Source organism: Anastrepha ludens, chromosome 6, assembly GCF_028408465.1.
Source record: "Anastrepha ludens isolate Willacy chromosome 6, idAnaLude1.1, whole genome shotgun sequence".
Taxonomy (NCBI): Eukaryota; Metazoa; Arthropoda; class Insecta; order Diptera; family Tephritidae; genus Anastrepha; species Anastrepha ludens.
In genome coordinates this window covers 44,961,203-44,974,251 of record NC_071502.1, presented here as the reverse complement: position 1 = coordinate 44,974,251, position 13,049 = coordinate 44,961,203, and the positions used below count along the sequence as shown (strand labels likewise).

Genomic DNA, 13,049 nt, shown 5'->3' with positions numbered 1-13,049 from the left:
TTGAACGATTCAAAGCACTGATTTAGTGTAAATTGACTAAATATTAAAAAGAAATGTTTAAATGCTGACAAATATTGTTAATCAATAGCAGTGGTTTAAATGCAATTTGTTCATCATAATAGATTTTTATCATAAAAAGGTTTGTTTACTTGTATGCGTTAGTCAATTTTTGCCTGACTCATTTCTTATCAGAAATAATTGAAACTTTACTTTTTTTTTTCAAGAAAGCATGACCGAAATGACCAAGTGAATTTTTATTTTCTGGCACACGATGTGGTAAAGTGTAGAAAATATGCTGTTGATTGCGTAACTATTTACGGGCACAAACATATCTAAAAGGGATGCATATACATGTGATACACATATGTGACTATTAGGTATAGTATATACTATATAAGTGACTATTGCAGGTGAATGGATATATGGGTGACTGTAATTCTAAAAAATACTATAATGCTGTGCTGTGCTGGCCGACAGCTAGCTGATAAGCGGAAGATCGGAAAACACTGCGATCGGAACGCCCCAACGACCTCAGCGATACAATTATCGAATGGGTCAATTCAGAGCTCAGTAGGCAAAATAAGAAAGTAATTGGCGCATACACTTATGTTAGGTGTTTGGCCGAGCTCCTCCTTCTATTTGCGGTGTGCGTCGTGATTTTGGGCCACAAATGGAGGGACGTACAGTTTTAAGCCGGCCTCTAATGGCAAATGGCTTTATGAAGAGCCAGTAAGTACTGTTGAAAATGTTCGATAGAAAGTACATTAAGATATTACGTACGGCTAATGCCAACTATACTAACTGATTGCCTAACCGGTAACAATCGACTGTGCTTTCACATGCAGCAGTTAAATATGCTGGCTCAATGTTGAGGATGATGAGACGTCTAATCATATTTTGTATACTTATAACTAAATAGTTAGCTTTACTTAAGTCAGGGAATAAAAAATGTTAACTCCCATTTAGTTGAATCACTGAACGTAGGGAATTCGGCTACTAAGAACTTTCTAGCATTAATTAATAGGCTCGCTGAAGGCTCATTTTTATTACTATCAATTCGGTATATCCTAGATTCGAACCCCGCTATGGATATAAAATAAGCATCAAGTGATACAAAAAGTTTCGTTCCCACGACAGTCGGTTGTACGTAGCCGAAACGATCCGGATTTATAACCGACTAAGCACTTGCGCTTCAGCAGCGTTCCCCGCGTATAAAAAAAATAATAATTGGCGCCGAGCTCCTCCTCCTATTTGTGGTGTGCGTTTTGATGTTCCCGCGTATGTATGGGGTATATTTATGTTGCTACAACAACAACAAACAGTTTAAAATTTTTTTTTATTACATTTTCTATAAAATTACATATCTTATAAAATTTTAATAATTTTACTTCAAGTTTATTAAATTTTAATTTTTTTTTTTGTTTTTTTTTTATTAAATTGAATCTTTTGTTATTATTTTTTTATTTCATTTAATCTAATTTCAACATTTTTTTAGTTAATATTTATTTTTTTATTTTTATTTTCATTTCTTTACCTTTTGTATTGCTTTAATTTAATTTAAGCTTTCTTTCAATATTGTGTATTTAAACTCTTTTTTTTTACTAAAAAATTACTTTTTTTTATTTTTAATAAAAAAATTGCTTTTTATTTATTTTATAATTTTTTTTTTTTACTTAAAGTTATTTTTTTATTTCATCTTATTCTGTTCATTTTTATAATATTGAGTTTTATATTTTATTTTAATTAATTTATTTTATTTTGAAAATCAAAATTTTTATTTTATTTTAATTTATATATTTTTTGTAATTTAATTAATTTCGTATTAATTTATTTTACTTTACCTAAATTTACATTGAGAATTTCAAATTATAAATTGGCCAACGGGAGATAAGCCCAAATTTGGTATGCTTTGGTTACGTCATACTTTAGGAAAATTTTGAGGAATCTAATAGCGCGTATAAATTGTAATCTTCGTAGTTTTTCGTTTTTTATTTCTTTTTATTTAAAAGTTGAAAACCTCTAACATAGCAGAAATTTGAAAAAAAAAACATACTGAAACTTTCTACATTATTTTTTGCTCGATTGTAAGGCCTTTAAAAGCACCAGAGCAGCTTTTTTTCTATTAATAAAATTAGTATTGCATAATAAAAATATAAATCAATGTGTAATATATAATATTAAATAAAAATTACCAAGAAGTATGTGATGAGCCTGGGTGTCATTTTAAAATTATTTAAATAATTGTAAAATACTGTTATTCGTTGGAGATGCGGTTGTAGCACTCGAGCAATGTGAGGAATTACTCAAACTTAAAGTCACCACTCGCGTTTTTCAAACGGAAGGTATTTTCAAATTGCAAATCACTTTATCGCTAATTACCAATTTTTCAATGCGTTATCTAGTTTGCTGTTTGCTTGAATGGTACATGTAACGATTTAAGTACGCATGTATTTTTTTTTCTGTTTTTGCTCGATCGCTTTTTATCGCATGTGATACATATGGCGCGGGGCTTGTTCTTTGTTTTAATCACTGATTGCCTTAATTGAATTCAATTATTTTGTCGCGCACGATATTAGTGAACAAGTATTTTTTTAAAAACTTGCTTTCAAATGAATTTGCAAAAAAATTTCAGCCAGCTCGTACTGAGCTTTCAGCGTTCATCAAAATGTCTTTGAGCGCGTTCCCAAATAACACTCCAGTTGTAGTTTTGGCGAAGGGAATTATTTAAGATTTTTTCTCTAACCATTCGTTTAACGTGCTTAGGCGTTAATAAAGAAATCAATATTTCTTCTTTTTTTCTTCTTTGATTACAATATTGTATCTTTTTCAAAAAATTATTAATTTTTTTTCTTCTGAACTTTCTTTCATCACACTTTAATATTATATTACTGCTCTACGACGAATTGATGGTCTCTTTGCGAAATCTGTTTCACTAATAAATTCAATGCCGCCGCAGCAGGCCATATTATATATGCGAAAAATTGCCGCCTTCGAGAAGGAGGAACGACATTTGTTTTCGTGATCTACTCTCTCTCACATACCAAAAAACGCTACCCAGCGCACACTGTGAGCGCACAATTCAATGGTAGTAGGTTACGCTCATATTTATCTTTAGTATCTGTTTGTGTTGTGCTCAGCTCTAGCGCGCGATCATAGCATTACCACCCAAAAGTACTGAGCGAACATACGGTTGACAGATGTGACACCAGTTGCCGTGAGAGCGGTTAAGTTCATTGACAAATGCCGATAAGATAAAAATGCATTAGGCGAGTGAAGTAAAGTAAAGCAGAGCGACCCACCCACTCGCGCTAGACAAGTTGGAGCAGTTGACGAGGGTGGGTAAATAGAGTTGTTCGTTTAATAAATCACTTCAGACACAGGAGTGACATGTGGGCATTATCTAGCAATATTCGGTTAAACACAGAGTGGCACAGAGTGATAGCGAGAGGGAGAGAGAGAGAGAGAGAGAGAGAAAAATGTTATTTGAGCTTTAAGAATCAAATGCTCGCAAGGGAATTCAGAAGAAGAGGAAGTAAGTTATTATAAATACTGAACAAGAGGGCCGGCTCGAGCGTATGGAATAAGGAATAAACTGAATTTTGTTGTTTAATCTCTTAAAAGAATGTGCAAACAGCAATTTTTTTCTTTTTTTTTTTTACTCATATCATGCCATATGTGCCATTTTTTTTTTAATTTCCTAAATGGATGTCGTGGAAGATGGTTCAACTTGCGCTGTTTTCGCAACTGCATGCGAATTTCTTGAAATAGACAACTGCCCATTTAAGCGGAATAGGTTCTGACCAGACTTTGTTTTACCAAAGTACAACTGAAATACTCCTTTCCATGGCTAATAGAGCTATTATCAGATAGTGAGGGGTAAATATTTTGTATTATCAATTGAAAAATCAGACTACATTTTGATTGTAGCTACAAGAAATCTAGTAAATGTGCCTAGATTTGCAGGCATTGAATAGATGAAAAAACTTTCGAAACTTCCCCTATGCCATTTTAAAAGGTTCCAATTCCATTAATGATAACTTCATGATAAGAGACGCCAGACTTGGGTCTAAAGCAATAAAGCAAATAGTGTGCGGCTGCTCTGATAATAGACACCAAGCTTTCGGAGAAGTGTTATTTAGAATCGAATATATCCATTGTTTAAGGCTGGATTGTTATTGTAGTTGTTGTATCAGTTCATTAAGCTATGGCAGTACAGTCATCAGCGCCAATCCGCATATAATAGTAGGTTCAAGATACTTCCTGTTGTCCAATGGGAAAGGAGGTGGTAGGTGAGTGAGTCGACAACCATCCACAGGATTTTATTGTTTATCCGACAGCGGAAATGGCTTCACCACATTGAGTTCAAACTGGGAGCATCACAATGCTTAACAAGGCCGCTCTCTCTACACTCTTATGGAGAGTGGTAACTAATCTAACCTAACCTAACGTAGATGAGTGGACTTGAGTGCGCGTGAATAGATAGTTGGTATCATAAGGTGAACCTACTACTAAACGCAATTGTGGTAAGATGGCGCAGGTCTCACGAAGCATCTGACAGTAAGCAGCCATTTGAAATGGACGAAGTAGGTCAACTCACCTCCCAACGCAGATCTTCAACTTTGCTAAATTTTCGTTATTTGTATGATACCACATTAAGGAATGCGATTACGCAAACTTTTTGGGAAATAGGCACGGTATCGCCTGCCTTCAAATAAGTAAAGAAAAAGGGTTTAATGCAATTAAAACACGGGCCAGATATTAGTATAAAATTTGGTATCACCCGTACTGAATAACAGTCACGTACCTATCCATTCGGCTACAGAATCAACCGGAATCACATCTTGCCTTAATAAATTAGATCTGGCATCACCAAAGCGCATTAATTAGATCAGTGCGACAGCCCTTCTCATATCGATCATTTCAGCAAGAGAGTAAGTCAACAAGCTTTTTGAGCGCTTTGATTTAACTAAAAATATTTGAGAGTAAGTGAGTATTTAGGGTTAGATAAAAATATTTGTGAAATGCATACATACTTACATACATACATGCATACGTGTATTTGCAAGTGAGCAACAAATATTTTGCAGACTCACTGCTGGCTCATTTCTCTTTCTCTACCTCTATTTCTCGCTTTGAATTTGTCACACTCCCTTTACTTGTATTTATTCTCTTCGAAAGCTGTCTAGTGTAAAATTTGGCCAATTTGCAGAAAACAACTTTTTGTTAGTATTAGTATTCTATGACATTTACATACAAATAAAATGTGTTAAAACGGTTTTTAGTTTTTTTTTGCCTATATTTTGTTTCGTGTATATTTGCTGTTTTTTTTTTTTTGTTTCATTTCGTTGGGTGTTTATGACGCTAACTTTATTGGATCATATATGTACATACATACATATGTGTATACGAACATGTATGCAGCCAAATTTGATTAGCATGTACGAGTATATAGAGTTATGAGTCCAATAAAATCGAAGTTCATACGACTGTCCAAATGTGAAGAAAATTAAAGCAGTAAATTTAAATTTTTAGCATTAAAGTCAAATTTGAAGCGAATTAAAGATTTTGATAAAGGAATAGGAGAAGTCACGAGATTGTGTGTTATAAAATTTTTACATAATTACTGTAACTAAAACAATTACTGGAATACAAGTTTTATGTCTACTTATATGGCGCCATACACTCACAGCTCAAGCACTTTTGCCCAAAGCTATACACATATTTGATTTAATGGCAATTGGATGTTATAAGATTTTATTTTGTGGAATTCTTCTGTAATGACTGCACTAGTTTACAGTACCAAAATATAAATAAATAAATAAATAAAAAAAAAAAAAACGCAAGAACGCCACTATCCAATTACTATGAAAATTTAGTGGCTGAAAGCCGAAAGACTGACAACCCACACAATTTTTGTTTTTCCTTTAATTTATTGTTAGAGATAAAACAAATTACTGCTATCTGTCAATTTCGTTAATTAATAAATTAAACTACAACTAAAAGTTATTAATTTTTTTATATTACATTCATTCAATATATTTCCATAAAGTCACGAGTTTTAATGATGCTCATCATCATCTATAACAAAATTTTGCAAATGATCATTCTACATTCAACATATCAGTATACATACAGGGTTCCCCATATTCGTCGGACCCATCTGGCAACCCTGTATCTTTTGACAGAGAAGTCAGATCGCTTAATGACATACCGCGTTGGAAGCGTCAGTCCAAGCAGATTTTTACCATGGAACAGTTCAAGCCACGCGAGCCCTCCCAAATTGTTGAAATTTACATTCAACAAAAGAAGTCAAAAGAAGAAGAAGAAGAACAAAATCATCATGTCCGTTGAGGCTCATTTCTTATCGAATGGGACGGTAAACAAGCAAAATTGCCGTATTTACGCCACTGCAAATCCTCACGAAATTCAAGAGGTACCTCTTTACGACGAAAAAGTCACTGTTTGGTGCGGCGTTAGTGCGAAAACGATTATTGGGCCGTTTTTCTTCGAAAATGAAGATGGTCAAGCTGTTACCGTCAATCAGGAGCGTTAACGCGATATGATAACCCCTTTCGTGATGCCAATTATTCGTTGAAAGCGTATGAGGCAGTTCTGGTTTCAACAAGACGGCGCTCCACCTCACAAAGCTCGCACCACAATCGATTTTTTGAAGCAATTGTTTCCTCGTCGTTTGATGTCGAAAAAAGGCGATTTTGACTGGCCACCGCGTACGCCCGATTTAACGCCACCTGACTTCTTCGTGTGGGGATATTTAAAATCAAAGGTTTATATTAATAAGCCAAAGACTATAGAAGAGCTCAAAAACAATATCCGTGAGAAAATAGCCACTATTCCAGCCGAAATGTTAGCTAAAACTATGGAAAATGCTGCAAAACGGGCACAATACGCCGTACAGGCTCAAGGCGGCCATTTGAGAGATATCATATGCAAAAAGTGATGTCAACAAATCTACTTGAATCAAATAAAATGATTATAATCGTCAACATCAAAAAAATTGTGTTTTTCTTCGGTTTAAAAAAAAAAACACATGGGTCCGTCGAATATGGGCAACCCTGTACTAGAAACGATTTACTTGCTAAAGCCTGGAACAGAATTGCAGCGGTTAAACACGAATAATTTATGATCAAGTAATCAGAAAGCAACCCCGAGTCTGCAATCCGTCGAAGAAAATAGAAATAAATCGATTTGTTTTTCCGCCGTAAAAATAACCGATGGCAAGAAATTTGTCCCCGCCGCAATTCGGTGCAATTTCAAGCTATTAAATGTGTTTAAATTTTGACAGCGGGTACCCGTCAGTCCGTTACCGCAGTCAGTCCCGCTGCAATTCTGTTCACGCGGTAAGGTTATGCAACATCTTAAACTATTGTTATTATTGGATCCCCAATGTGGTCTACAATACTCCGCGACAAAACGATGGCACACCAACATTTTTACCAGTTTTGACTATTTTCAGTTTTTGTTCTCAATTTTCATTATTTTCTGTAAAAAAGTGTAGCTCTTAAACCATACAAATCTAGTTTTAAAATTTTACACAAAAATTCTACAAACTTTTCTTTCTAATTTCACGGTAAAAAATCCCATTCATTTTTTATAATTTTTTTCCTTTCTGGTGTTGCACATTTTCCGTCCAAATTTTTTGTATACCTATAAAGAAAACGAACAACTCTGTCAGCAAAAAAACAAACATTTTAAATCAACGCGATTATTCAGCGACTTCCGAATTGCACTTTATTGTATCAACCCTAATGGACTATAAAACTGCGTATCAAGATTTTTTGTGTTTTTGAAAAAAAAATTTTTTTTTGCGTTTATGGCATTTTTCTGATTTTTGTTTGAAGTTTGAAACTTTAATTTATATACAGGGTGACAAAAAATAAATGTATACAAACTTCTCTATGTAATTAGATGAATGTAAAATTTTTTTAGCGAATGCTCTTATTTTGTGATTGTTGTGTGTTTTGAAGTACAAAAAAAAGTAGGTATTCGTTTCTGTTCCAGCTCTTTTTAAATACTTTGTGTAGCGATGTCAAGTAGTCGCTCAGCTATTATAGCCCTGCATCAGCTAGGAGTTGGGGAAGCTTGGAATTGCACGTTGGTTGGTTTCTCGTGCAATCAAACGATTTAAGGAGCTTGGTAATGAAGGTGACCGTCCTGGAAGAGGAAGACAACGAACTGTTAACACTCCCAACAACCGAAAAATCATCAAAACAAGAGTTCAACGAAATTCTATGGTCTCGATGAGGAAAATTGCTCGTGAAACAGGCATCAATCGTGAATCAGTTCGCCTTATAGGACTTAAGCCTTTTAAATTACAAAAATTCCAGCTGCTCACGGAGGAAAACAAGAAAGTAAGACTCGAAAGATGTAGCTCGCTCCAACGACGGGCCGCAGGTACGGGCTGAGAAAAAATCGTCTTTACGGATGAGAAGCTGTTTACCGTTGAACAGGCTTACAATCATCAAAACGACAGAAATTAGTCTACAGAAGCCTCTGGACCTTCGTCCATTGTTGAACATCGTCAAAATCCGCGTTCTGTCATGGTATGGGTGGAATTTTCGCCAGTGGCAAGACTCCTCTGATTTTCATGAACTAAAGAGTCAAAATCAATAAAAAAATTTACCATCAAGACATATTAGAAGTAGTTATTCTCTCCTGGTCCCAGCAGCACTTTGGTAACGATGAGTAGACGTTTCAACAGGACTCGGCACCAGCCCACAGAACAAAAACAACCCAAGAGCAAAAACAAGGTGCAAAGCCAATTTCCCCTCATTCATTACTTCCCCAGAATGGCCACCCTACTCATCGGATCTGAATCCGCTAGATTACTGCGTATGGTCGATTTGGAAGCAAGGGCCTGTGCAAAACGCCACAAAACTTTGAAGTCCCTGAAGCAAGCAGTGCGTCGAGAGTGGGATCGCATAACGGTAGACGAACTACGGCCTACAGCCGAACATTTTTTGAAACGTTTGAGCTTGTGTATTCGTGCTAAAGGTGGCCACTTCGAAACTGGCTGAATATAATGTTACCCAAACATTGTCTATTAAAATTTCACAATTTCTTTTGAGCTACTATTAATGATAAATTTTTTTCATTCAAAAATGTTGTATACACTTACTTTTTGTCATACTCTTCACAGTTTTTGTTCGAGAAACGTGTGGGTTTGCTACTCGTTTATAAAAAAAACTATGAGCATTAAAATAAAAATTCAATGCTATTCAAAGTGTTCATGTGCTGTATTGTTTTTCGCGGGCTGCATATTTATTAACTACTCAAAATCATAGCTTAAAATTTGCATAGAAATTTGCGCTAGAACTTTGCTCGCACAACTCAGCTATAATAAGAAATCTGCCGTGGCTTTAACTAAAACGAAAATGCAATAAAATATAATAACAGGCGTTAAGCAGAGATAGTGTCGCTTATCCATATCTCCGAAGGTGTGACTATTAGGCAAATACGTAATGAACACGTCAACGGCTACATACGTCACGTCAGGTTAATAGAAAATTGATTTTTGAGCCAACAAAAAACAAGCAAACAAAAAAATACTTAAAGCGAAACTAATTATGTATTACACATATATGTACATACTATTCATTCATAATAGAAATAATGAGAAAACTATTGAAGATATTTATTTTCAAGCACCACAATCGTTATTGGACATGTTTGCCATTTTTTAGCAGCTCAGATAAGTACTATGAAATAGCAAATATGTCGAAAGGTTGAATGAAGTTAATCAATTTTCACAAATAAAAAAAAAAAAATTCGAAACTACATGTTGAGTAAGAAGCGAAATGCGTTCAAGTTTTGCACCTGTAAGGTTGCCTGTAATAAAACATAAATTTGGCAAAAACCAAACCAGAACCAAAAAATTAATTTCGCACACCGCTAACACTTTTTTCTTACTAAATCCCAAATACTATTTAGTGTCGAATTAAATATAATAAAATTCTCCTAGACGTCTCAAACTAGCGCTAATAGACAATATTGTTATTTTTTTATAAAATAAAATAATAATAAAATAATAGACAATATTGGAGATTTTATATACCTACGATTTTTTACATCCCATTTATGGTAAAAGAAGCGAAATGATTGTACAAAAAGATCTCAGCCGGTGGCATCGATAATTAAAATTAAAAAAGTAAAAGTAAAATTATGCAGGTACTACCATATGATCGTCAAAGGCTAAAAAATTTGGAACGATTCCACTCGAATTAGTTAGAAGGCTAATCCACAGCTGCAGTGTCAGAACAGACATTCAAACTCAAGCAAAACTTTTACGCTTATGTACACTTCAACTTAAAAGACAAAGCCATACGCCCAGATTCCTATTTCAAAAAACACACAAAAAACAAAAAAAAACAACCAAGATGAATTTCTCAATTTTTTTGAATGTTTCATAGTTCACAAAAAAACAAATGTTAGATATTTGTAACTTTTCTTTAAATTTGTAGACTAGTTTTGGATAATCTTACAATGAATTTATACGAAAATATCGCAAAGAGCCAAGAGGACTTCTTTTCTGTTTCCCTTTTAAAAAGCGCGGTGGAATCGCTTCTCCAATGCCGCTTTCGGCAGTATGAAAAGTAGTTGCCTATATATAATATTATGACGTTCTTATTAGGTTTCCCACCACAAAACAAATACAGCTGTTTAAATGACATTGAACAATGATGATAGCTTATCATAATTGCGAAGTAGCCATCGACGATAATCTGTAGCAGTTTTATAGCCAAGAATGATAGAATGCAAGATTTGGTCACCCTAAGCCAAGCGGCCGCCGTGGCCAAAAGGGTTGGTGTGTGAATACCATTCGGGAGTGAGTGCGTAGCTTCGAATCTCCGTGCATGAACATTAAATTTTTTAGCGAAGTTATGGGAATAGCTTTGGCTGATACGTTAAGGCGGTTTTGTCAACAGAATTCTGCCCGCTCAATTCGTTCCAATCAATCGTTTTTCAGACGGCAATGAAGTGACACGAGCAGTGACTGCGTTAATTCAATCACGGTTTTCGCCAACCTCTGTTTTTAACAAACCGCTGTCAGATCCATTATTCGTTATTATGTTAGCAAATCAGCTGATTCCTTCAAATTCGCTGAGAGCCCATTAGCAGTTTGATATTGGCCACATCTTTACATTCTGTGCATCCATCGTACGGCATAATATTGGTGATGGTTCCACTGATGCCATTCGACCAACTACAAATGCTCCACAGAGCAGAAGCATTCAATGCGTAACCGACGCTGGTGGCAAAGGAAAAAGAAGGCATTTTCTAGTGTAAAAAAATCAATTGGAGAAGAACTTGGATTAAGTTAATATTTCAAATTCGTTACTATGAGACTGAATTCCCCCTACTGACTTGGAGGTGTGCTTATCCCGTCAGAATGGACTTTTCCTATTATTCGATGTTTCATTTCTACAGTGAACATCGAACCCCAAATGTTAATTATTCACTTGGCATTTATCGAAATTTCAGACTATTTATTTTGTTAATTTCAGCATATTCGGGACGTAGGTTTGGTGGTAAATAAAAGTTGGGTAAAAAGAAAAAAAAAATGTTAAGTACATAAAATAATTATATTAGCGAAATAAAGAAGCACGTCCGCCATTTAAGCTGCCAATAAATATAAAGTTGAAAATATTTTTTATTTGCTTTAAAAATATTCCACCAACAATACATTAAAAAATTAGACAGTGAAATTCCTGTTAAGCCACATATTTTTGTGTTGAAAATTGTGCAAATACACAACCAGGATTCGCAGCGATTTTAAAATCGTATCGAATAACAAAATTTATACGAAAATGCTAACGTCAATATTTGCATGTGATTTTAGTTAGCAGATTACTTATTTGCCACACCCAGCCTTGCTACCTTTTGTTTTAAAAATTCTGCACGGATTTTCTGAAAAAAAAAGGTTTAATTGATATGAGCGTGATTTTGTATTAAATAAAAGAAAGCAAATAAGGCAAGCCTTTTGAAGCTGATTGTTTATTATTTAATTTGTAGGTATGCATGCACAAATGTTTGCTTTATTTTGAATTATTTTGGCTGCTGATTTGCGATCATTTGCAGTAGCTCGTCCAAAGTCACATGACTCGGTCTTAGTGCGAAAATATGCTACTGCTGATTCAAAAACACAAACAGTATTAAGGGGCTTTAGAGGCTTTAAAAAATCATTTTTTTTTTTTGCATAAATATCTTCCCAAACTATCCAAGAATGTGTCCTCAAAATTTCAGAAGTAAATTCAAAATATTTTCGGAATTACAGAAGAAATTGTCGAGCAGGTATACGAGCGGCCGGATTGCTCGAAATGCGATTTTTCGGTTTTTTATTTTTACGATTTTTCCTAATTGGCGGGAAAGATAGGGAAAAAGTTAAACGTCCTATCGAAAAGAGATACCATTGATTGTATTCGGAATTAAATTCTCTTTTAGTTGAACCTAAAAAACCGTAAGAAAGTTATGATTAACCCACTTTTTAAACAATCTAAAGTGAAATTGTCTTTCCAAACAAAATTAGTTTTTTTTTTTTTAACTAGCGAAAAATTGTTGAATTTCTCACTTTTTGTTTAATTTTCTTGGTTTAACTAGAAGTTTTACTATACTAAAATACACATTTTTTTGGGTTTTTGCTTTCAGATGAAAATTGCGACCTGCATCTTTCCCGCCGCACGACTCATGCACACTCGAGGCGCCTCGGGCAAAATGCTTGTACCAGGCATAATATACTTCAATGAAAAAATTTGAGAAGACTGTTGAAATATAAAACAATACAACTTGAAAGTTTCGTTTCAATCGAATATTTCTTTCCTTCCCAAAAAAGTCCACGAAAAACTCGATTTTTTGAAGCCTCTAAAGCAGCCTCCCCCCTTAAAACATAATGTGAATTTATTAAATAAATTGGCTATTATTTCATAACATTTTTAAACTTTTATTACTTTCAGTATTATTATAATCTCGGTGAAAGACCAAAATGAAGAAAAAAGGTGTTTCTAATACCGGTCGCCCCATGGCAGGAAATGGCA

General features: G+C 34.5%; 1 protein-coding gene across 5 annotated transcripts in view; it reads right to left on the bottom strand.

The window, feature by feature from the left end:
• LOC128867415 (protein FAM13A) overlaps positions 1–13,049 on the bottom strand; it is a 211,410-nt gene that overhangs the window by 18,125 nt on the left and 180,236 nt on the right. The window contains exon 1 of one of the 5 annotated variants that reach the window (XM_054108601.1): positions 2,193–3,939. The exons of the other annotated variants lie outside the window; for them this stretch is intronic. Within the exon in view, the coding sequence (XP_053964576.1) occupies positions 2,193–2,222 (30 nt within the window). The 5' untranslated portion in view covers positions 2,223–3,939. Of the gene's footprint in view, positions 1–2,192; positions 3,940–13,049 lie in introns of those variants that run through there. 5 annotated transcript variants of the gene reach the window in all.